General features: G+C 42.2%; 1 protein-coding gene across 1 annotated transcript in view; it reads left to right on the top strand.

Moving 5' to 3' along the window:
* The window catches only part of MET (MET proto-oncogene, receptor tyrosine kinase), a 200,333-nt gene that overhangs the window by 26,453 nt on the left and 147,205 nt on the right, over window positions 1-26,675 (top strand). The window contains exon 2 of the mRNA XM_069764843.1: window positions 14,018-15,223. Coding sequence (XP_069620944.1) covers window positions 14,033-15,223 — 1,191 coding nt within the window. The 5' untranslated portion in view covers window positions 14,018-14,032. The remainder of the gene's footprint in view (window positions 1-14,017; window positions 15,224-26,675) is intronic.

Consider the following 26,675-nt stretch of genomic DNA (forward strand, 5'->3'; position numbering starts at 1 on the left):
ACTTTCTTTCTGCCCTACTCCAAACTGGGACGCCTTGCAACTCAAAAAGGATTTGGAGAGTTTTTATCGGACAATGAGATTAAAGACTCATTTTGGACTAAATAAGGACATTACTGGTACTCCGATACCTCCAACCAACAATGTTATGCTACCAACTTTATCCATCACTAACCTTGGGCTCCGTAATCGGAGCAACTTTTGTCCTCCTAGGATCTATCATGCCACAGAAACGTTTATTTCTCTGGTGGACCGAGAGGTCGATTCTCTTATCCACCAACAACGGCTTGGTCTGTTTCCTTCACACTCTAATCTTACCTCCACTGAAAAACAAGCTCTGTCTTCTCTTCATACTAATACATCTATTGTAGTGAAACCAGCGGACAAAGGGGGAGCTATTGTGGTAATGAATCGTGCACAGTACATAGGTGAGATTTACCGTCAACTGGCAGACACCAATACCTATGACATCATATCCAGAGATCCAGTTACAGCCATTAGTCAGAAAATAAAAACGGTTATTGACACATATCTGACCAGATATACCATCGATCAGAAAACAGCATCATTTCTCACTAACCCTCATCCTGTGACACCGGTCTATTATGTGTTACCCAAAATTCATAAATCACTACAGAATCCCCCTGGCAGACCTATAGTTGCCTCAACAGACTCCGTCTTGTCTCCCCTATCGGTCTTTCTGGAAAGAATACTTACACCACTAGTCAAAACCACTCGATCTTTTCTCTTGGACACCGGACATTTCCTTGACGTCATCAAACAGCTAGCCAAGATACCATCCAATAGTACCCTGGTTACATTAGACGTTTGTAGCCTGTACACGTCAATTCAGCACACCAAAGGCATTGAGGCCACTAGACACCTATTATGTCAGTCTTCACTATCGGAAGACGCCATCGAGTTCTGCCTGGACCTGCTTACCCTAGTGTTGTATGAAAACTATTTTCTATTTGAAGATACTTTCTATATCCAAAAGTGCGGTACCGCTATGGGTTCGAACGTCGCGCCGGCTTATGCCAACGCGTTTATGAACCATTTTGAAACTATCCATGTCTTCACCAGTGGTCTCTTCTTACAACACGTAGCATGTTATCACCGATACATTGATGACATCTTTCTCATCTGGACGGGTTCCACAGATACACTGTTATCTTTCCATTCCTACTTAAATTCTATCCTCCCGGAACTCCAGTTTACCATTCATCACAACACCCATTCTGTACCTTTTCTAGACACAATGGTCCTCAAAGACTCTAACGGAAACTTGTCTACCGACATTTACTGCAAACCTACCGACTGCAACAGTCTCCTTCTTTACACCAGCTGCCATCCACGCTCACTGAAAGACAGTCTACCGCGTTCCCAGTTTAACAGGGTAGCACGTATTGTCTCCGATCCAATTACGCTGAGTGACAGACTGGATGACATGACCTCCAAATTCAAAGCACGACATTATCCTGCAAAACTCCTCATAGAAGAAAAAACACGTATCCTTTCACCCCCATCACCCCGACCTCCGAGAAACACACAAGATAGGATCCCATTCGTACATGTATTTCACCCATTGGTACCAAAAGTTCACTCCATCATCAAGAGGCACTGGCCTCTTTTGGCCAAATCCTATCCTTCCATCCCTCCTTTCAAAGAACCAGTCCTGGTATGCAATAAAAGACCACCCAACATCAGGGATAAGCTCGTGAGGGCTGATGCTGGCAGTAAACGGCCTACTACTACGCAGAGAGTATTAAGCACCCGACGTAATGGCACCTTTCCTTGCCTCAACTGTGCAGCCTGCTCAAACGTCATTAAATCAGACACTGTAACCCACCCCAGAACCGGAAAGTCCTTTCCAGTACGTGGATTCCACACGTGTGACTCAAATTTCGTTGTATACCTTATAAAATGCCCATGTGGCCTCCTTTATATAGGGGAAACCACGCAACACATAAGGGATAGAATTGCCAGCCACAAGTCTTCAATCAGATGCGGCAAAAACTGGTTACCTCTACCGGACCACTTTACAAAATCCAGACACACTGTGGCCCAGCTTAAATTTCAAGTCATCGAACATGTCCCTCGCCCTAGAAGAGGGGGTGACCACATTAAACTTCTTAAAGCACGTGAAACCCACTGGATCTATAAATTAGATACCCTGACCCCCAAAGGACTCAATAGAGAGATTGATTGGTCAGTATGAGCCTTGTTAATGTAGCTTACTGAATAATTATATCCCCTTTCTCTCAGACCCGATAATTCATGACTGCATTAGACCTACTATTACTGAACTGGGTGAGTTGCCCCCAGCCCCTTTCTTGTTATCCTTCCTCCTTTGTTTTAATCCGTTCCTATTATAATCTCATTTGATTCTAGATGTTCTGGTCTCATTTATTTTATTATCCTGTAGCGGTTACTTAGAGTTACTACTGTTATGACCATTACACAGTCCCCATACATACTATATCCCCGCAAGAGCCTCTCATTCCTCCACACAGGGCTGTACTCCCAGCCATAGACAAACGCATAGCTACTGGGTTGTCACAACAGGGCTGCGCATGCGCATTAGGATCCTAGTGAGTAGCGATATGTCACTTCCGGTCCGCACCTTCCATTTCCGGTGCGGCGGCCATTTAACATACACATGCTGCCCCAGCTGCAGACCAGGCACACGCGGCACCAGAGCACAGCGCGGGAGTGCCGCTCTAACACAGGTACATTACCTAGACCACTTACATTCCTCTTGGTAGATATCTGATCAACCCATTAGAGTTACCAGCATTCCGTTTTCTTCAACAGGTCCATACCATCCATTATTGAGCTGCTACTAGCATAGCTATAACATTGCTGCAAGGTATTTAGTTAGTCTCTATGGGCACAGCGTCTTACTCTTATGCACTATTTCATTAACTCTTCAGGGGCATTACAATCATACCATTTACCCTAAACAGGTCCACAATTCCTGTAGGAAGCCTCTATATATGTACTCTAGGCGTACTCATTACTTAAGGTACTTTATCAGTGTCTATGGGCACGTTCTTCCTAACTTATCCTAGCTAATCCTTGTTTACTATCTTCTACAGAACTTACACTTTATTGCTGGGATTTTTTTCCCACTCTACACTCTATTCCATTACTGGAACAAGGTAACCACCTTTGCGACTGTCTCAGATCATGGGCTCTATATGCTATGGGGTGTATGTATGTTTTGTACAATCTATTTAGATTATCTCCTTTCTCTTTGGCGAATTTCTATATCGTAGTATACTCACCATACTATCCCTACCCACAGGATACGCAGGACTCTTTTTGCACCCTACCCTGATCCCTGATCCTTCACTTCTCCAGACACCCGCATATGTCTGTTGGTGGACTTATGTCTCTTGATCTCAAGGACGACTTATCATTGTTATTTTATTTTATTATGTTATTTTATTTATGTTATTTATTTTTGTTTGTTTCTTTGCGTATTTTTCTTTCCACAGCGATACGTGATAAAGGCTCTGGTTGAGCCGAAACGTTGTTAATCGCATATACTGCAATATTCTGTTACGCTCCTAGTTTATGTTAATAAATTTCGGCACCTTTTGCATTTGATCCATACAGAGTGCGGTGAATTTTGTTTCTCTTCTTGAATCAGGAGCACCAGACTAGCAACATACAGCTATGTGTGTGCCTCGCCACAAATCATACTCTAGCCCCTGCTGCAGTAAGATTTGTAGCTAAGGCCGCTCCTCATCATGAATTAGAGGCGGTTTCCACACCACCATCCCGTCATGAATTTGACTAACAGCGGTCTCCACATCCCCATCCAGCCCTAGATTTGCCAATTTTGTTGGCACTGCGAGAAACTGGTGTTAAAACGTCAAAAGTCTCAGAAATATGGCCCAACTCTAAGTTGCACCTTAATTCTAAATTTTATATCGTTTCAAAGCTTTTACACCACTTTGATGAATGGTGCCCATTGTGTTCCCTGCAGTAACACCTACATCATATAGTATAATTAGTGAGGGGTGCCTATAACAATTGGCATCATTTAGCAATAGCTGGTTATGAGCCTCTGTCCTCTGAATCTGCTGATGCGGAGCACTTTGGAGCGATCATTATTATTATGATACCTATTTGCTCAGCCTGATAATACCTGCAGGCTTCAATTAATACAAGAAAAGATGTTTCTATTTGCAAGCTGTTAAAAGTAGATAATACTTGCTACCCATCTGAACATGAGTCAGTGTGTACGCTGCTCGGTGTTTCGTATCGTCATAAAGCATTTCACCCGAGCTTCTCTTTAGATCAATTGAGAAGACAGACTGCTGCATACAACACAATGGAGAGTGGAGGAATTTCAATGAGCACGTTACCGTGATGAATCACTTTGCCTCTTTTCAGATTATTGAAGATGTTAATTGTCTGTCTGCCAAGCTATTATTCTCGCTCCTCAACAAGTTTGAAAGATGATTTATATTTATTTTGCTCAGTAATTGAAAAAACAGCAGCAGGTAAATAAACTCGACAGCAAATAGAGCTATAAAGAAACAGCAATACAAAGCTGACAGTACATACTAAAGCTGATTGTAAGACCACTTGTCAATAAATGTAAGGGATGCTCAAATTGAGAGGATATGCCACAAATGTCTGACAGATGCAGGATCCCACTAATGGGACGACACCTGTGTTGAGAACAGGGCCCCATCTGGAGTGGAATGGAGAGGTGGCTGCTCTTGCACGATTCTATTAGTTTATTGGGACCGCCAAAAATTGCCAAGACCAGTGGGATCTGCATCTTTTGAACCTTTACGGTGTATCCTTTCAATGTGCCATAAATGTCCCAGATGGGACATCCCTTTAGTGGAGTTCACTGTCAGATATGATAGTGCTTCATCTTCCACAAAGTAATCTTCCAAAATGTATGGAAAATCACTCATTCTCCTAGAAAAAGAATTTCCTTCATGCAGTTTCTTTGCTTCACGTGTGCAAAGTGCCATGAATTTTTATTAGTATTATTAAGCGGTTTTTTTATGTTTTTTTTTTTCTTTTATTCAAACAAGCACTCTATAATTGGTGGCCTCTACCTAGGATACTTTAGGGAATGGCTTCACTGCGGTGACATTATTTTTGGATGCTATCATTGGCATTGCACCCATCAGCTGTAGCTGTCACCTGGAGATTTTTCCGACCTGCATGAAATAGTAAAGACTGAGGTATAAAATTAAGGGCTCTTTCAGACATCCAATGTTCTCACGTATGAGAAAAAGGGCCCGATTATTTCGATCAGACTTTGATCAGAGTTTGATGAGTGTGGTCCAAGTGTTACCAGTTTTTCTCGTACATGGAGAAAAAACGTTTCTCCACCTCCTTTCTGACAGTCCGGGAAAATCGGACAGCACTTGGATGTCTGACATCCAACAATCCAACACCAGTGATTGGCTGAGGCGGTCATCTGTTGAACATTACCACTGCAGCCCAAAAATGCTTTAATGGGATTTATCAAAATATCACATGATATCTTTTTACAGCACAGTATTATGGAAGTATTCAGACTATGCAGACAAATGTGATTCAATACCTCGGCATTATCTGCTGGATCGTGCTGGTAAATGCAGAGGCATTTAAAATAAAAACATCTTTGTCGAGACGTTCCGTTTAAACTTTAGCTTCCCCACAAAGCAACTATCTATCTACCCAGTAGTAAGCTAAGCAAACAAGGACATCCAGTTACAGGAACTTTGGATAGCAAATATGGAGCACAACTGACATTGGTTAGTGTGAAACCAATAAAGGCATAAAAGCATAAAGCTTGGCACACGGCATCGGTGGATAGACTGCCTTGAAGCTGAGAGGGAGTTACCTAACACTCATGCTCTTTGCCAGATTATTACTTAAGCAAACATATTTGTATAATATCATACTCAAATAAATCTTGGGAGAAATTTACACCTAATTGCACAATGATCTGAAGTTGCAGTATTCTAGATGCCGTTTATCTAAAAATCTAGCATTAGACATCATGTACATCGCATAAGCAAGGCATCGATGCCTAAAAGAGTGCATGCAGCATTACAGCCCCGTAGTAGACTGTGTGGATAAGCTCTGCATTCTTCCCAGGATCTTCCGAAGAAGTCTCCACCAGCCTGTAGATATATGTAAGGCCTCATTCAGACGTCATTGAACACAGGGACTGCTGATCATCAGTGATTTGGATCAGAGTTCAGTGTTTGGTCCTTGTGTGTCAGTTTTACCATCAGTGATTTTCATTCTGAAAAAATATATTACACAGCTTGTCCTATACCTTACAGGGTTAATCAGGGACAACACACTGATATCTTCCAAGTGCCGTCCATGATTTTCACTGAGCCATAGACTTGTATGGGTAATTTTCATCCGTGACAGGGATTAAAAACTGACACGTCCTCGAATTTTTTTTTTTGCGGACACAAGGTGTGAACAGCTAAATACAGTGTGTAAATGTGCTATTCGTGAAAACCACAGATAGAACACATACGCGATTCACAGACATCTAAATAAGGCCTAAAGCTGGCCACACACATTAAATATTGACCAAACCTACCAATTTCATTCAAGAGGACCTCTGTAACGTAAAGCACCACTCCAGCGTTATTTTTTATTGCAGTACTGGAGTGGTGCTACTAATGAAAGATTCCTGCACCTAATATTATACTTACCACTCGCCATCTTCTGCTCTTCCCGGCATCGCTCCGATCCAGCGCCGTTATCTTGTGTCTGCAAATCTGACTGTCCAAAAGTCATTGGTAATGCTTACAAGCTCTCAATGTCTGCATTCAATGACCGGCAGGTTACAAACTGCCTCTAGATAAACCAGATCAGGCATTAGACATCAGAAAACGCCAGATGGTTAAGTATGAGATTAAGTGCAGAGGCCTTACATTACTATCACCACTTTAAGGCTGCCGTCACACTAGTAGTATTTGGCCAGTATTTTACATCAGTATTTGTAAGCCAAAACCAGGAGTGGGTGATAAAAACAGAAGTGGTGCATATGTTTCTATTATACTTTTTGCTCTATTTGCTCCACTCCTGGTTTTGGCTTACAAATACTGATGTAAAATACTGACCAAGTACTGCTAGTGTGACGGCAGCTTATCACTGTAACAAAAAAACTCCACTGGAGTGGTACTTTAAAGGGAATCTGTCTCCTAATTTTAGCCCTATAAACTGCAGCCACCGCCATCAGGGGCTTATCTACAGCATTCTGTAATGCTGTAGATAAGACCCCGATGCAACCTGAAAGATGAGAAAAAGACGTTATATTATACTCACCCAGGGGCGGTCCGGTCCGATGGGCATCGCTGTCTGGGTCCGGTGCCTCCTATCTTCATACGATGACGTCCTCTTCTTTGCTTCCTGCTGCGGCTCCGGCGCAGGCGTACTTTATCTGCCCTGTTGAGGGCAGAGCAAAGTACTGCAGTGCGCAGGCATCTTGAAAGGTCAGAGAGGCCCAGCAACAGAAGCAAGGAGGATGACGACATCGCATGAAGATGGGTAGCGCCGGACCTGGAACTGCGACGCCCATCGGACCCGAGCCGAACCAGGACCGCCCCTGGGTGAGTATAATCTAACCTCTTTTTCTCATCTTTCAGGTTACATCAGGGGCTTATCTACATTATTACAGAATGCTGTAGATAAGCCCCTGATGGCGGTGGCCGCAGTTTATAGGGCCAAAATTAAGTGACAGATTCCCATTAAGATATGTGTACAATAGTACTGTTCTCTCCTCTGCCCTCAATGACAACCATTCTCTTCCATTGATGTATTTGTGACCTGTAACCTTCATCTCTCTGCCTTATAAACTATACTCAGACTTGAAAGGTAATGAGAGGGAAGATCCGGATTTACTGCGACGATGAGACACCTGTTCAGAATAGATCAATTTCACAAGGAATCCCATTTTTAGCTTGTCCTGGGAAAGTTCAGGAGGACAAAAATAAGGAGAAATTTGTGCAGATCATCAAAGTGACAGATATTCTTTTAAATTCTGTGTACTTCAGTCTGCATGGCCTTGGGAGAAAATGTACACTCTTATCTGCAGGTTTAGGTTACATATACATAGCTACATCAGAACCACAAGCCCTCTAGCCTTAGGGAAAGAAAACAAGACTTCTTACCTATCAATGTTAGTATATACAACTGACATCAAAATACCAAGTTCAATGCAAAACTGCAAAAATATTCTTTCAATGCAAAAACATTCAATCAGAAGGGATAAAGCGCATTCCCATAATGCATCAGTCTTCCTGTAAAATAGCTATTTGATCAGCTGATTATCCTAGAATTACTTCTGATGTTGTAGAAAAATACATTTCTGGTGAGAGCCTGCGTACAACTTACACCTGAACTCACAAACTCCATTGCCAACAATTGATGTTAACCCATGTGTCATTAATTACTTGTAGTAAACACTGCTATCATTAATCAATTGCAGGAAAACGCACTACTGTTAGCTTTATGATATGGTCATGTTACCGACAAGGTCACACGAAAGGACAAGAAGTGCTATGTATCTCTTAGTTCATGTTAGTACGCAAAATGTTAGGCATGTAACTCACTCATACATGGATAACGGAATACTAAAGTCTACAATGCAGAGAAGCCGCACCCACACCCTACTGCTCCCTGTACAATCTGTCTGTACTAGACAATCCCTAGTCTCACAACTGAAAAAACAACACCTTGGACCTGGCTTCTTAAAAGGCCATTGAGGGGTGTCTTGTACCTACTGAGGAACCAGAGAGGGGCCTCTGTGCTCAGCTAACCAGGAGAGGGAAAGTGTGCAGAGGGATACAAGCAGCGTCGGAGTGGACTATTTTGGGCTCACCAGAGGAAATCTTTTGACCCACCATGCATAAGTGGTACTAACAGCAGAGTCTGCCCTTGTCTTTATCTCACATCTTGTCAAGCTGATAATTGGGGAATGAGAATTCAAGCATTCATAGAAAGTATTGTTCCCAACTATCGACCTGTCCAAAAAATCCATTAATCACCTGACATATTAGCAAACCTTTCATTTCTTGGGTGCAATGATTTTTAAACTTGCTTTAAAATAATCATTCTCAGCAGCATATCGTTCTGTGTGAACAGTAAGTGTACTGCTGCAATGCAGTGCCTGCCAGGGCCCACTGGAGGATCCGATGCTGGATACGAGGACCCAGGGTGAGGAAACTTAAAGCACGTGCATAGAGGGGAAATAGGGAGAACTGAGGAGAATAATAAATGAAAGAAGAATAATCTCCAACCAACCTAGCTGAAAGGCAGAAAGGAAAGGTACTGGGAAGGCAGACAAACAAACACACAGCAGAAACACAGGGAAAATCCATTTACTCAAGAGCTGGCACTCCTTAGCACTAATCCACTTAGACATATAGCCAGCAAGGAAGTATAGTGAAGGGAATATATATAGCACACCCTAAACTGTAATAGGGCAACCAAAATGGGACAATGGGAAACACCTGAAGAGGAGCAAACCCAGAAAGGAAAAATAAAGGCAAAAGGAACCATCCATAAGAACAGGGAAGAGAAGGGCAATAACTCAGCAGACAGAAGAACCAACCAAGGAAAAGAGGTGACTGAATCATATCGACAAACCGAGGCATGACACAAATTTAGAACATATGTATTTCTACCACTTTACAAATCACTAGTCAAATTGTGCAAGGAATATGCAATGCTGTTTTCATGTAGTTTTAAAGGTAATGCTAGAAGGGGATTGTAAGGGAAGGTGGTTGTATACAGGAAAGACATTTCTCTTTTTCTAATCCACTGTTAGTTTGATCTTCAAAACAGCCCAGAAAAAGCTTCCTGAAAAAAGCTGATATATTGGGGAACTATTTAAATAGCATTATCATGATATCGTGGTGTGAATTGACTAACCCCTTTAAAGGGAGCCTGATATGAAAAAAAACGCTTTTAATCTGAAGTTATGGGATTAATCTGTAGGTTGATAGCATTCTGAACCTGCATGGCACCTGCACTTAGAGCTGCACCTGTGACTGAATCCGGACTCATGCCTTAAAAAGTAACGTTAATTTCCTCCTGGCAGGGGGTCTCTAAGTACTGGGCAGGTTTAAAATCCTATTAATCTGTAGATTAACCCATATCTGCAGGTTGATAGCTTTTTTTTTAATGTGACAGGTTCCCTTTAAATGGTAAGAGCTTTGCAACAGGACTGCTGCATTTCTCGGTCTGCGGCATGTTGGCCAACAATTCCGAAATTCCTGGACAGTTTGGAAAAATAGGGCAATTTTTTTACCTATTCCTAAAAACATGTAAAGGCGCTTCATTTTTTGAAACTTGGGAAACCTGTATCGATAATTATGACTGTAATTGTCATCATGTTGAAGTTCATGGTGAATGCAAATAATGTCTGCATATCAGAGTTTTGGGCAGTAAACACATCACTTAGACTCTTAATGATTGTTTATGGTTTGGAAGCCTATTACCTGTGAACCATAGGGTACCGTCACACAGTGGCATTTTGATCGCTACGACGGCACGATCCGTGACGCTCCAGCATCGTAACAATATCGCTCCAGCATCGTAGACTGCTGTCACACTTTGCAATGTACGACGCTGGAGCGATAATTTCATGACGTATGTGCGATGTAGAAGCCATTGGTTACTATGCGCACATCGTATACAATATCGTGCACACCTTTGTTACACCATGCGATCATGCCGCCACAGCGGGACACTAAACGACGAAAGAAAGTTTCAAACGATCTGCTACGACGTACGATTCTCAGCAGGGTCCCTGATCGCAGGAGCGTGTCAGACACAGCGAGATCGCTGGAACGTCACGGATATATCGCTGGAACGTCACAAATCGTGCCGTCGTAGCGATCAAAATGCCACTGTGTGACGGTACCCATACTTAAAGGGACTCTTGTCAGCACAAAATGACTGTTCAAACTGGTAAGTCCTGCAAGTCAGCGAACAGAGGTGTGTCCAATCATGTAAATGCACCTTCTCTCCTACTTGTTTTCCCTCGATCTGCACCCCCACCTCTTCTTTGACAGATCTGGCTTTCTAGCACCAGAGGAGGACGGACATAGTTAGAAATCAAGCAGTTGGGAAGGTGTATATGAATGATCGGCCCCACCATGGGGCACCAAGTGCCTGTACTTGGTTTGCACAGTCATTCTGTGATGACAGAGTCTGTTTAAGCTAGACAAAATTTAGATTGCTATTGCCTAACATGCATGTGTTTTGAATGTGGTCAAAAGGCCAAAAATTGAGAAAAGAAAAAAATGGAGTACTTGGGGTAATTAGTATAAAAAGAGGAGCTCACATTTTAGGGTATGGTTTAATGGTGTGGCCCAGCCCTTATGAATAGGAAAGTATGTAGCATATGTTCCTTTTCTCCTTGGACACTAGTTGACAAACTTCGCCAGAAATTGATGAAAATGGAAACAGTTTTTAAAAGCAGGAAAACTATGTGTTAAATTAAACCATTATCTAGTACAAATCCAAATCTTATTGTTCAACTTTTTATTTTAATTTTAGTACCGTAATTTGTTACTGCTTTTAGCATCACATTTATCAGGTATCATTACATCTTTGGGAGTCATGCCATTGAGTTTTTCCAAGTATCTTTCTAAGAATTATTTTTATGCATCCATTGTGTTTTGAATATGGAAAAGGGAATGGGCCACTGCCAGGCAACTGTGCTGGTAGATTGTCTATACTGATTTATGGGCAGCATGGCAGCACGGCGGCTCAGTGGTTGTTATTATTATTGCTTTGCCTTGCTGGGGGACAGTGGTGATGATATCTGTAAAGTGCCACAGTATATAAGCAAGCATAGTCAATCAAAAGAATCAGGCATGTTGAAATCCAAAAACCCCAATACTTTCCACCCCAGCCACACCCTCAGCATCTGCAGTTGAAGGACAATCGGGATACCGATATACATGGTTGCGAGTTGTAAAGTTTGACATACATTAATGGGTAAGACCACCTATTGACAACAGTCTCCGGCTAAACAGCCTATAAACTTTTAAGGAATTGATGGGGAATGCTGCTGTTTCATCAGGGCTCTACCAGTGGGAACCCCCATGATCTTGAACAGAAATGGATGGCAGTGCTGCTTTGAGATTATGCTACACATTGGTATAATTCAGTCCCCTGCACAACAGAAGAAACAAACAGCTAAGGCCTCTTTCACACTTCAGTCTTTTGGCGTCAGTCTAAAACCGCCATTTTTCTCAAATAGCGGATCCGCCATTTTTTTTTTGTGGATCCGCTATTTTCCCATAGACGTACATTAGTGACGGATTGTGGCGGATGGTCGTACGTTCCATCCGCCATGTGACGGGTCCGTCGAGATTTGGCGGACGTCATCTAGACATTGACGGACATTATAACGTTTTTTGTCTACGCCGAAATGGCGGTTCGCGACGGATCCATCACGTCCCAATCCGCTTTTCCAATTGTGCATGCTCCAAAAAGTAGATACTTTTCCCTGACAACCCCCAAGTAACGGATCCGTCAAAAAAACGGATCCGTTAGAACCGTTTTCTCAACAATTGTGACGGATCCGTCGATCCATCACTATGTCGGAGCAGACTGACGCCAAACAACTCCCGACGAAGCTGTGTTTGACAGCGAAACGCGCGTCGAGGCGTTTATTGCACGGGCGTCATTGACATCATGTTCACAGGTATAGTTTGATATATTGCTTGCCCGCATGTAATTTGTCATGTCTATATAGGGCAATATAGGCTGTCTACGGATCTATTTATGTTATGCAGTAATGGGTATGTGGCCAGTTAGACAGCCTGCTATATTTGGTCAAATTTTGTCATTATATTGATGGATGGACATTTTTAGATTGGTGAGCACTTATGGTAAACACTCATTGATACTTTATAGATATATTGCTTTCACCCAGGGAGTTAATATTTTGTAGTCCATCCAGTCTTGACATGGTATTAGTGATGTCCTTAGTGTAATATTTGGTTTTTGTGCTATGTCCCTCTATATAATGTTATCCATAGTTTATGTATGTATGTTATGATTAAATAAACTATTTGTATTGAATTTTTACATATTGGATCAGTGCTCCTTTTTTCCTCCAGTAGTCTTATTGATAGTTTGGAAGGGATCCCTTGGATATAGTGAGGAATTTGATTGGTATCACAACTGTGTGAAAGAAGCCTAAACAAGCACTGTGGCTTTATTAAAAGAAAATTTGACTGTTCCTGTGCATGAACTAAAGTATTCAGGGGCGTAACGATTACAGTCACAGAGGGTGCGACCACAACCGGGCGAGTGTGAGGGGGAGGCCTGCCTACTTCAGTGCTTATTTCAGCTGAATGCGTGTCCTCATAAGCACATCCAGCTGAAGTGTATTGCATGGGGAACATAAACGCTGTTGGCCAATCAGATGCCAGGATGCTTTGCTATAAGACACGAGGTGACTGAATGACTCTACTTGTCCTACAGTATTCAGTTGTCTGATTTCTCCTATCCAGCGTACTGTCTGAAGGATATTTTCAGTGGAAGCGTGAGGGTGGCTCATCAAGGAATGAGTATATGTTTTTCACGATCATTGTCTTAGCAAACATCTTCTGACTTCTGATTAATTTTTACACAAGAACTAGAACAACATGATGTCACATAATGTTTGCGACTCTCGTACTTGTGTAAAGCCACAGCCCAACTCCTTATAGAGTATAAAATGTCACATTGCTCACCAGTCTAAGCCACATCAAACCGCAACATAGTAATTTAGGATAAAAGAAAAGTGTGAGCTCTGTAAACCTAGTCAGTGTAGGGGTAAAATTAGATCTGAAACCACATGAGACAAGGCTACTATTGTTTAATATTGAGTTAAGGCCAGTTACTGTATATTGCTGTGTTAAATCTCAAGGAAAACTTCATTCGTTTTCCTCCTTTTGCCTTCTAGACATTTGCTCATTTTTTTTGCTGTTTGTTCACCTTCCTTCAACTTTTGCTTTTCTTCACCCAGGTACATTACTTCAAGATGATAAGAAATGTCCCTGCTACCTCAATACTAATAATTGTCTTTGGATTACTGCAATATAGCCTGGAACAATGTGAAGATGCAACCCAGATGTCAGAGATGAATCTGGATCTAAAATACAACTTTAAGTCCTTCACCACTGAAACACCGATACAAAATGTTCTGCAGCACAAAGGCTATGTGTATGTGGGGGCAGTAAATAAAATCTATGTGCTCAATGAAAACCTCGTGAAGGTTTCGGAGTATAAAACTGGACCTGTGCTTGACCATGGAGGCTGTGGGTCACCATGTGAAGGATGTCTGAAAGAGGTGCCTTCATTGAACAGCACCTGGAAAGACAATGTCAATGTGGCACTACTTTTTGAAGACTTCTATGACGATCAGCTTATAAGTTGTGGAAGTGTAAACCAAGGAACATGTCAACGACACATGCTCGACTCTGAGAAACCCTGGGACATATCGACTGATGTTCATTGCCTGTATTCTACTCCGGTTAAAAACATCACGGGCACCTGTCCTGATTGTGTTGTCAGTGAGCTAGGAAGCAAAATCCTGGTGACCGTAAAGGACAGATTTGTCAAGTTCTATGTAGGTAACACTGTATCGAAGTCACAATCCAATATTCATTCCTTGTCAGTCAGAAGACAAAAGGAGACACAAGATGGCTTTGAGTTCCTCACGGATCATTCCTACTTGGATGTCCTCCCACAGTTCAGAGATTCATATCCAGTCCGATATATTCATACATTTGAAAGTGGAAATTTCATTTATTTTTTAACAGTACAAAGAGAATCAATTAATTCTCCAGCCTATCACACTAGAATTATAAGATTCTGTTCTGCAGACCCAGAGCTGCGCTCTTATATTGAGATGCCCATAGTTTGCTTTTATACAGAAAAACGCAGAAAGCGATTGGCCGACAGTGAGTATTTCAATATATTACAAGCTGCATATGTAAGTAAAGCGGGCCGTACCCTGGCAAAAGAATTGGGCTTCAATGAAACTGAAGATATTCTATATGCTGTGTTTGCACAGAGTAATACGGACTCTGCTGAAGCCACCAATAGATCTGCTCTGTGTGCCATGTCTATAAAGATGATTAATGACTACTTCGACAGTGGTGCAGAGAAAAACAGCCAGTGTCTGGAGCATTTCTATGAAAGCGACAACTACCAAGCATGCATCCAAAAAGTAAGTTTCATATATTCCCTCATTCTTTTTACTGTGTTGTAATACAGCTCACTGGCCTGTAGCTGCGCTGGAAAAATGTGTGGAGTACATATATACAAGATAGATCCACGCTTTATTCCACCCCTATATGTTGTACTGCAGAATTAAGCTGGGATTACACACAAAGAATTTCTAATTTTTCTTTTTTCAAAATGTTTCTTTTTTTTGTTACACACAAACAATTGTCACTAGTCAGGCTGATCTAACAGATACTTATTTTTCTCGCTTACATAGCATCATCATATCCGGCAGCACTTTACAGACATTATTGGCACTGTACCCATTGGGGCTCACAATCTAGATTCCCTATCAGTATGTCTTTGGAGTGTGGGAGGAAACCCACGCACACATGGGAAGAACATACAGACTCCTTGCAGATGTTGTCCTTGGTGGCATTTGAACTCAGTGTTAACCATTGAGCTATGCTAGTATTAACCCCTTCCCGACCTGTGACACAGCGTATGCGTCATGAAAGTCGGTGCCAATCCGACCTGTGACGCATATGCTGTGTCACAGAAAGATCGCGTCCCTGCAGGCCGGGTGAAAGGGTTAACTCCCATTTCACCCGATCTGCAGGGACAGGGGGAGTGGTAGTTTAGCCCAGGGGGGGTGGCTTCACCCCCTCGTGGCTACGATCGCTCTGATTGGCTGTTGAAAGTGAAACTGCCAATCAGAGCGATTTGTAATATTTCACCTAAAAAAATGGTGAAATATTACAATCCAGCCATGGCCGATGCTGCAATATCATCGGCCATGGCTGGAAATACTAATGTGCCCCCACCCCACCCCTCCGATCGCCCCCCCAGCCCCCCGATCGGTGGTCCGCTCCCCTCCGTCCTGTGCTCCGCTCCCCCGTCCTCCTGTCCGCTCCCCCGTGCTCCAATCACACCCCCCCGTGCTCCAATCAAACCCCCCCGCACTCCGATCCCCCCCCGTGCTCCGAACCACCCCCCCTGCACACCGATCCCCCCCCCCTGCACACCGATCCACCCGCCCGCACACCGATCACTCTCCCCCATGCTCCGATCCCTCCCCCCCCGTGCTCCGACGCCCCCCCGTGCCCCGATCTCCCCCCCCTGTGCCCTGATCTCCCCCCCTTATACTTACCGATCCTGGCGAGGTCCGTCAGTCTTCTTCCCCGAGCGCCGCCATGTTCCAAAATGGCGGGCGCATGCGCAGTGCGCCCGCCGAATCTGCCGGCCGGCAGATTCGTTCCAATGTGAATTTTGATCACTGTGATATAATCTATCACAGTGGTCAAAATAAAAAAACAGTAAATGACCCCCCCCATTTGTCCCCCATAGATAGGGACAATAATAAAATAAAGAATTTTTTTTTTTTTCACTAAGGTTGGAGTTAGAACTAGGGTTAGGGTTAGGGTTAGGGGTAGGGTTAGGGGTAGGGGTAGGGTTAGGGTTAGGGGTAGGGGTAGGGTTAGGGGTAGGGGTAGGGTTAGGGTTAGGGGTAGGGTTAGGGTTAGGGGTAGGGTTAAGGGTAGGGTTAGGGTTAGGGTTTCGGTATGTGCACACGTATTCTGGTCCTCTGCGGATTTTTCTGCAGCGGATTTGATAAATCCGCAGTGCTAAACCGCTGCGGATTTATGGCAGATTTACCGCGGTTTTTCTGCGCATTTCACTGCGGTTTTACAACTGCGATTTTCTATTGGAGCAGTTGTAAAACCGCTGTGGAATCCGCAGAAAGAAGTGACATGCTGCGGAATGTAAACCGCTGCGTTTCCGTGCAGTTTTTCCGCAGCATGTGTACAGCGATTTTTGTTTCCCATAGGTTTACATTGAAATGTAAACTCATGGGAAACTGCTGCGGATCCGCAGCGTTTTCCAAAGCGTGTGCACATACCTTTAGAATTAGGCTATGTGCACACGGTGCGGATTTGGCTGCGGATCCGCAGCGGATTGGCCGCTACGGATCCGCAGCAGTGTTCCATCAGGTTTACAGTACCATGTAAACCTATGGAAAACCAAATCCGCTGTGCCCATGGTGCGGAAAATACCGCACGGAAACGCTGCGTTGTATTTTCCGCAGCATGTCAATTCTGTGTGCGGATTCCGCAGCGTTTTACACCTATTCCTCAATAGGAATCCGCAGGTGAAATCCGCAGTAAATCCGCAGGTAAAACGCAGTGCCTTTTACCCGCGGATTTTTCAAAAATGGTGCGGAAAAATCTCACACGAATCCGCAACGTGGGTACATAGCCTTAGGGTTAGGGTTGGGTTGGAATTAGGGTTGTGGTTAGGGTTAGGGGTGTGTTGGGGTTAGGGTTGTGGTTAGGGGTGTGTTGCGGTTAGGGTTGTGGTTAGGGTTACGGCTACAGTTGGGATAAGGGTTAGGGGTGTGTTGGCGTTAGAATTGAGGGGTTTCCACTGTTTAGGCACATCAGGGGGTCTCCAAACGCAACATGGCGCCACCATTGATTCCAGCCAATCTTTTATTCAAAAAGTCAAATGGTGCTCCTTCCCTTCCGAGCCCCGACGTGTGCCCAAACAGTGGTTTACCCCCACATATGGGGTATCAGTGTACTCAGGACAAACTGGGCAACAATTACTGGGGTCCAATTTCTCCTGTTACCCTTGAGAAAATAAAAAATTGCTTGCTAAAACATCATTTTTGAGGAAAGTAAAATGATTTTTTATTTTCACGGCTCTGCGTTGTAAACGTCTGTGAAGCACTTGGGGGTTCAAAGTGCTCACCACATATCTAGATAAGTTCCTTGGGGGGGTCTAGTTTCCAAAATGGGGTCACTTGTGGGGGGTTTCTACTGTTTAGGCACACCAGGGGCTCTGCAAACGCAACGTGACGCCCGCAGACCATTCCATCAAAGTCTGCATTTCAAAACGTCACTACTTGACTTCCGAGCCCTGACATGTGCCCAAACAGTGGTTTACCCCCACATATGGGGTATCAGCGTACTCAGGACAAACTGGGCAACAATTACTGGGGTCCAATTTCTCCTGTTACCCTTGAGAAAATAAAAAATTGCTTGCTAAAACATCATTTTTGAGGAAAGAAAAATGATTTTTTATTTTCACGGCTCTGCGTTGTAAACGTCTGTGAAGCACTTGGGGGTTCAAAGTGCTCACCACATATCTAGATAAGTTCCTTGGGGGGTCTAGTTTCCAAAATGGGGTCACTTGTGGGGGGTTTCTACTGTTTAGGCACACCAGGGGCTCTGCAAACGCAACGTGACGCCCGCAGACCATTCCATCAAAGTCTGCATTTCAAAAGTCACTACTTCCCTTCTGAGCCCCGACGTGTGCCCAAACAGTGGTTTACCCCCACATATGGGGTATCAGCGTACTCAGGAGAAACTGGACAACAACTTTTGGGGTCCAATTTCTCCTGTAACCCTTGGGAAAATAAAAAATTCTGGGCTAAAAAATTATTTTTGAGGAAAGAAAACGTATTTATTATTTTCACTGCTCTGTGTTATAAACTTCTGTGAAGCACTTGGGGGTTCAAAGTGCTCACCTCACATCTAGATAAGTTCCTTTCGGGGTCTAGTTTCTAAAATGGGGTCACTTGTGGGGGGTTTCTACTGTTTAGCCACATCAGGGGCTCTGCAAACGCAACGTAACGCCCGCAGAGCATTCCATCAAAGTCTGCATTTCAAAATGTCACTACTTGACTTCCGAGCCCCGACATGTGCCCAAACTGTGGTTTACCCCCACATATGGGGTATCAGCGTACTCAGGAGAAACTGTACAACAACTTTTGGGGTCAAATTTCTCCTGTTACCCTTGGGAAAATAATAAATTGCAGGCTAAAAAATCATTTTAGAGAAAATAAAATTTTTATTTTATTTTCATGGCTCTGCGTTATAAACTTCTGTGAAGCACTTGGAAGTTCAAAGTCCTCACCACACATCTAGATTAGTTCCTTTGGGGGTCTAGTTTCCAAAATGGGGTCATATGTGGGGGATCTCCAATGTTTAGGCACACAGGGGCTCTCCAAACGTGACATGGTGTCCGCTAATGATTGGAGCTAATTTTCCATTTAAAAAGCCAATTGGCGTGCCTTCCCTTCCGAGCCCTGCCGTGCGCCCAAACAGTGGTTTACCCCCACATATGGGGTATCAGCGTACTCAGGACAAACTGGACAACAACATTTGCGGTCCAATTTCTCCTATTACCCTTGGCAAAATAGGAAATTCCAGGCTAAAAATCATTTTTGAGGAAAGAAAAATTATTTTTTATTTTCATGGCTCTGCATTATAAACTTCTGTGAAGCACCTGGGGGTTTAAAGTGCTCAATATGCATCTAGATAAGTTCCTTGGGGGGTCTAGTTTCCAAAATGGGGTCACTTGTGGGGGAGCTCCAATGCATAGGCACACAGGGGCTCTCTAAACGCGACATGGTGTCCGCTAACAATTGGAGCTAATTTTCCATTCAAAAAGTCAAATGGCGCGCCTTCCCTTCCGAGCCCTGCCGTGTGCCCAAACAGTGGTTTACCCCCACATATGAGGTATCGGCGTACTCGGGAGAAATTGCCCAACAAATTTTAGGATTCATTTTATCCTATTGCCCATGTGAAAATGAAAAACTGAGGCGAAAAGAATTTTTTTGTGAAAAAAAAAGTACTTTTTCATTTTTACAGATCAATTTGTGAAGCACCTGAGGGTTTAAAGTGCTCAATATGCATCTAGATAAGTTCCTTGGGGGGTCTAGTTTCCAAAATGGGGTTATTTGTGGGGGAGCTCCAATGTTTAGGCACACGGGGGCTCTCCAAACACGACATGGTGTCCGCTAACAATGGAGATAATTTTTCATTCAAAGAGTCAAATGGCGCTCCTTCCCTTCCGAACCTTACCATGTGCCCAAACAGTGGTTTACCTCCACATGTGAGGTATCGGTGTACTCATGAGAAATTGCCCAACAAATTTTAGGATCCATTTTATCCTGTTGCCCATGTGAAAATGAAAAAAATTGAGGCTAAAAGAATTTTTTTGTGAAAAAAAAGTACTTTTTCATTTTTACGGATCAATTTGTGAAGCCCCCGGGGGTTCAAAGTTCTCACTATGCATCTAGATAAGTTCCTTGGGGCGTCTAGTTTCCAAAATGGGGTCACGTGTGGGGGAGCTCCAATTTTTAGGCACACGGGGGCTCTCCAAACGTGACATGGTGTCCGCTAAAGAGTGGAGCCAATTTTTCATTCAAAAAGTCAAATGGCGCTCCTTCCCTTCCAAGCCCTGCCGTGCGCCCAAACAGTGGTTTACCCCCACATATGAGGTATCAGCGTACTCAGGACAAATTGGACAACAACTTTCGTGGTTCAGTTTCTCCTTGTACCATTGGGAAAATAAAAAAAATGTTGCTAAAAGATAATTTTTGTGACTAAAAAGTTAAATGTTCATTTTTTCCTTCCATGTTGCTTCTGCTGCTGTGAAGCACCTGAAGGGTTAAAAAACTTCTTGAATGTGGTTTTGAGCACCTTGAGGGGTGCATTTTTTAGAATGGTGTCACTTTTGGGTATTTTCATCCATATAGACCCCTCAAACTGACTTCAAATGTGAGGTGGTCCCTAAAAAAAATGGTTTTGTAAATTTCGTTGTAAAAATGAGAAATCGCTGGTCAAATTTTAACTCTTATAACTTCCTAGCAAAAAAAAATGTTGTTTCCAAAATTGTGCTGGTGTAAAGTAGACATGTGGGAAATGTTATTTATTAACTATTTTGTGTCACATAACTCTCTGGTTTAACAGAATAAAAATTCAAAATGTGAAAATTGCGAAATTTTCAAAATTTTCGCCAAATTTCCGTTTTTATCACAAATAAACGCAGAATTTATTGACCTAAATTTACCACTAACATGAAGCCCAATATGTCACGAAAAAACAATCTCAGAACCGCTAGGATCCGTTGAAGCGTTCCTGAGTTATTACCTCATAAAGGGACACTGGTCAGAATTGCAAGAAACGGCCAGGTCATTAAGGTCAAAATAGGCTGGGTCATGAAGGGGTTAAAGCTCTTATATAATTTATTTATTTTTTTGGTTTGTTTTGACTTAATTCCTTTCCTATAAGATGGAGACTCAATTAGCAGAACGTTAAATATTTATAACATGTAAATGATCCATAGTATTCATATTACAAAATAAACAACTTATCGTCATTTTATTAAATTCTTTCTATGTAGGGCTATGGGTCAGCATTGAGAGTAGGTGGAGGGTACAGCTTATTTATGTAGAACTTGAACTCTTAAACTTTACATTTTGTTTGAGAAATGGGACTCTCCTGAAAGTGATAAGGGTACATGATGTGTTCTCTGTGGTAGCATGAAGCTGGCGTATACATCCAACTACATGTATTACTAGCGGTTTAGTCTGCATATAGCCTAGTGACTAAGGTCATTCTCAATGTAATATCAGTCAGGTTTCAGCAGAGTCAACCAATATTGGCAGTATCAATACAAAACAGGATATTCCCCTTTTTATCTTTTTGTTCTTATGTGCAAGTCAGTTGAAGATAAGAGAAGAATATTTAGTAACAAGGGTGAACATAGACAGAAGAGAGACCATGTGCAAGAACAATATATGGGCTTTTTGAAGTCCAGTAGCTCATCATAATGCAAAATTCCTGCTGCTTTGGAGTTAGAAGTGGCTCCCTTATCTCTTGGGCCTCTGTGTAGCTATAGAGGTGGCACCAATGGTATGTCCACCCCTGAGTAACAAGGAGAATCCTTAGATCTTTTGATTTCTTTAAAATGGGTAGCTAGTGACGACAGGGGCATACATAAAAACAATGGGGCCCAATAGCAGATGTTCTAATTGACGGGGTAAGAGAAGAGCATATCTCACAACTTTGCAGCCTTTGCAAAGTAATGTTACTCCTATTGAAGCCTTTTCATTGCACCCATAAAGTATGATGTCAGCAAAAGTGCCCCACAATCACTGTATGACATCCACACAGTGAATTCCTCCACAGTACCCTGCAAATGCAGTGTATGATTACCCTACTGTACCCTATGTCAACTCCCCTGGCAAAGTATGGTGACCTCAACACAGTATGATCCTGTAACTGTGGCCCCCACCCAGCCCTCCATGCAGTATTATTGGACTAAATTCAGCATAAAGGCCTCTCACCTCACCGCACTATATAATGGCCCCCACTAGCCCTCCAAACAGATAAATCGCCCCCACATAGCCCTCTATTAAGTATAAAGTCTCCAATATAGCCGTACAAATACTATAATGGCCCCCAGATAGCCCTCCAAATATTATAATTGCCCCCATATTGCCTTCCATATAGTATAATGCACCTCATAGTCTTTCATATAGTATAATGCACCCCATAGTCCTCAATATAGTATAATGCACTCTATAGTCCTCTATATTATATAATGCACTACCCATGGTCCTCCATTTAGTATAATGGACCGTATAGTCCCTCATATATTATAGTGCACCCCATAATTCTTCATATAGTATAATGCACCCCCCTTAGTTCTCCACATAGTATAATGCACTCCCCATGGTCCTCCATATAGTACAATGTACTACCCATAGTCCTCCATAAAGAATAGTGCAACCATAATCATTTAGTATAATACACGCTTTATAGCCCTCCATATAGTATAATGCACTCCTCATAGTCCTCAATATATCGTAATGCATCCCATAGTCTATGGGACGGACAAAAACGGTTGACTTTGATTTCTTAATTCTACTTTCTTCATCAATTCCTTGAATATTTGTGTAGAGTAATAGTGATCTCTTGAGACCACTGACTGCTCCATTTAAACTGGAGATGTGGAGCCCCAATCCTCGGTACAACCATTTTTATAGTAAAAATCTGTCATGCATACTGTATGTATTTCACTGAGAAGAGGGGAAAAACTGGTTCAAAGGATTGAATATAGGGAAATACAGCATGCTGAACTTACTTTCACCAACATATGTTTGTGACGAACTACTAGGTTGACCCCATAGATGAGCTCCTATTACAGCTTTGAGCTATTGTATTTCCAAAGCAAGAAACAGTCTATGTTTTAAAAAGGATTTTGACCCCAATTCATTAAGACTGAAGTTGTGTATGCCAGTCTTAATGGAGGCAGCACTGGCAAAAGATGTACCAAATTCATTAAGAGGCACATTCCTTTTAAAGGGAATCTGTCACCAGGTTATTGGTACCACATCTGAGATCATCATAATGCAGGAAAACCCTGTAGGAGACCCTGATTCCAGCAATGTGTCACTTAGTTTACTGGGTGCAGCAGTTGTGACACAATGTGAGTTTTTATATGTAGAAGGCAGCAGAGTTGAGAAAGCTGCCCCCGTCCACACCATAGCTTTCTATGTACATTGTCTATTGACAGTGAGCTGCTTATCAGAGGACAGGAGTGGTTGGACCAGGGCTCATGTGCACTATAATCAGAACAATGCTAGTCTCCTAGTGATAAAACCTTCATTGTAAGTGTATAGCACACAGCCTGATAAATCACACATTGCTAAATTCAGTGTCTCAACTGCTACATCATGCTGTCCTCAGATTTAATGCCAACAGATTACCTTAAATAAATTTGGCACATCTTGCAACTCACGTACACCTTGCCAGAAATGTTGCTCCAGCTAGGGACTGGTGCACACTTTTGGTTTCATGGCACTTTTTGGTGTACATTATATTAAATTTAATGGAGGAGCTTCTTCAAGGTAGTTGTTATTGGCATAAAAATGCCAATGTCACAAAATTTTATGCGCTGACATTTTGCAACATTTCAAAGAGAATACTAGTTACAACTACCTGTTGAATTGAGAGTTTCTTCTCTCCATAATAATGTAGCAACTTGGTGAAGCTGTTTGTTAAAGTGAATCTGTCAGCAGGATTATGTTAACTAAACTACAGGCAGTATCAGGTTGGCACTGTTATACTGATTAAAATGATACCTGGGGTGAAGAAATCTGCCTTGTAGTTCTTGTGTAATCAGTGTTAGAAGTTTTCAGTTAATGTGATGCCACTGCTCCAGGGTGGGACTGTAGGCAGGATCCTGCTCCAAGCTAGAAAAACCAAAAAGAGACCTGCCCACAGGCCGACCCAAAGCATGAAAGGTCTGTCTCTATGATGAGGAAGATGTTTGTGCTTCGGGGCGGCCCGTGGGCAGGTCTCTACTTTGTTTTTCTGGCTTTTGGCAGATAGATAAGACTCTGCCTACAGTCCTGCCCTGGAGCACGAGCCTCATTAACTGAAAACGTCTAACACTGATTACACAAGAACTACAAGGCAGATTTCTTCTCCCCAGGTCTCATTTTAATAAGTGTAACAACGCCAACATGACAATGCCTGCTGACAGGTTCACTTTAAACTGTCAAACGTTCATACAAAAGAATAAAACAGAACTGTACTAGAACTTTGATAAGAACTAATACTAGGTTGACCACTAAGAGCATCTCATGATTCTATAGAAGTGCCGATGATATTAATTAGATCCTGAGGTCAGCAGACAAATCAGTGGTGTTATTATAATTCACACAAATTAATCCACCCAGAGGAAGTGCATGAATACTTGAAGCAGATAAAAAACTTTTGTGGAGTACAAGTGAGTACAACCAAAATCAAACGATCCCCTGGTATCCCACTGTGTCTGGTCAGCAGCTGCTGTCCCTGGAGAGTTTATTAAATGATGATAAAACATGTCTTGGGGGAATATCGTGACACCAGTGCTCAGATAAGATGAACCCTTTTTCTTTCCGGCTTACATGGCAGATGTCACATCAATCCAACCTCTGGTTTTGAAGGTGCTCATAAGAACTGACGATTGTGCCAACTTTATGTCTTCTCTTCAGTAGCACATTTAATAACCATGTTTCCGTTCCCTTTATGACAACAGTCCAGTGGCTAAATAATAACCATAATGACTAACTTGATGACTAAAACTCTTTCAAGGCTATACAATAATTCCTCCTAAAACAAAATGTTCTATTGAAGTGGCTTAACTGATGTTATGTCCAGTGGTGAACATTTGCCTGCTAAGGGTTCATTGCTCTGTCTAATTTATTGGCAGAGTTGACCCCATAGGGCTCACAATTACACTTTATTTGATGTACTATAAACTGAATTTTTTTTTTTATTCTTTATTCTTTCTTTTCTCATTCAGTTTTTATGAACTCATTGTACTAACACAGATTAGTAGAAGAAGAGATCATTTAAACAAATCTCCAATAACAACAAGTCTAAAAATTATCACTTCATGATGATATATGGATGGGCAGAAATAGTAAACATAAAAATGTGTGTACGCAGCGAGAACTTTGAAGAGAAAGCAATCAGATTTATAATACACAGATATTAATGAATTATTTCTAAGCTTTGTAACTTTAACTACTCACGCTACTCCTACCTTAGGAATGCGATCCTTTATCTTTCAAAGTACAATTTCTGTTAGGTGCAGTTTTTCTTAGCATAAGCTCTCCAGTGTACAAGATATATTGAGCAAGGCGAGGTGCATGGAAGGATCAGGCTGGCTCCTGAGCTGAAATCATGGAAGAATTAGTGGAAAAATCCAGACACAGCAAAAAAAAAATGTTTTTATGTATAAAACATCACATTTATTTGGATGAGGCTAAAAATAAAGAACAAAATGAAGATAATATAAAATAGTATGTTGGACACTGGGTCTATGTGCAGGGCTCAAAACACGTAGACCCGGTGTCCACCATGCTGTTTTATATTATCTTCATTTTTTCTCTATTTTTAGCAGTTTTTCTTAGGCCTGTGTGGGGTAAAATGAGCATATGAAAAATCGTCCAATATTCATCCAGAAAACTTGGATGATTTTCATCCGTATTGTTATCCGTAAGTCATATTTTATGTCCGTGTGACATTTGTGTGGAATTTGTATTCATACATCAACATTTTAAAATGTACAAGATGAAATACAGTTTCCTAGTTTAATAGTGTATGGGATGTGATTTTTTGTATTTATTTTCCGCACCAATAGACTTGAATGGGAGATTCCGATAAAGAACAGAATAATGCATGCTGCACTTTTTCTGCATATGAAAAAATTATAATCTGAACAGCCCTATCGAACTACATTGGATTGGTCAGAGTGCTGTTCGATTTTTATTCAGATCGCATACATCCATAGTATGCTCTACTGAACAAGCCCGAAATGATGCCCGATACCCTAAACACCTATTTTTGCTCTTTTGCATTACCACCCCCCATTACGCCCGGCTACTTTATAAGTTGGGCTGGGAGGCTACATTTTATTTGTCCAAAATCAATGTAATGAAAGGTAATAGCTGTTGGAGGTTTGGGCCTTTCATTTGCTTTTGCTACCGACGACAGTGCTGAAAATCCTGGGTTTCTGAAAGTTAAGTGAAAATTCAGTCAGGAGAATTAGTTCAATTGAACCTTCTCCTTATTATGTCAGTGATTCTGGTACCGTACCCCAGACCCACA

Source organism: Ranitomeya imitator, chromosome 4 (assembly GCF_032444005.1).
Source record: "Ranitomeya imitator isolate aRanImi1 chromosome 4, aRanImi1.pri, whole genome shotgun sequence".
Lineage (NCBI taxonomy): Eukaryota > Metazoa > Chordata > Amphibia > Anura > Dendrobatidae > Ranitomeya > Ranitomeya imitator.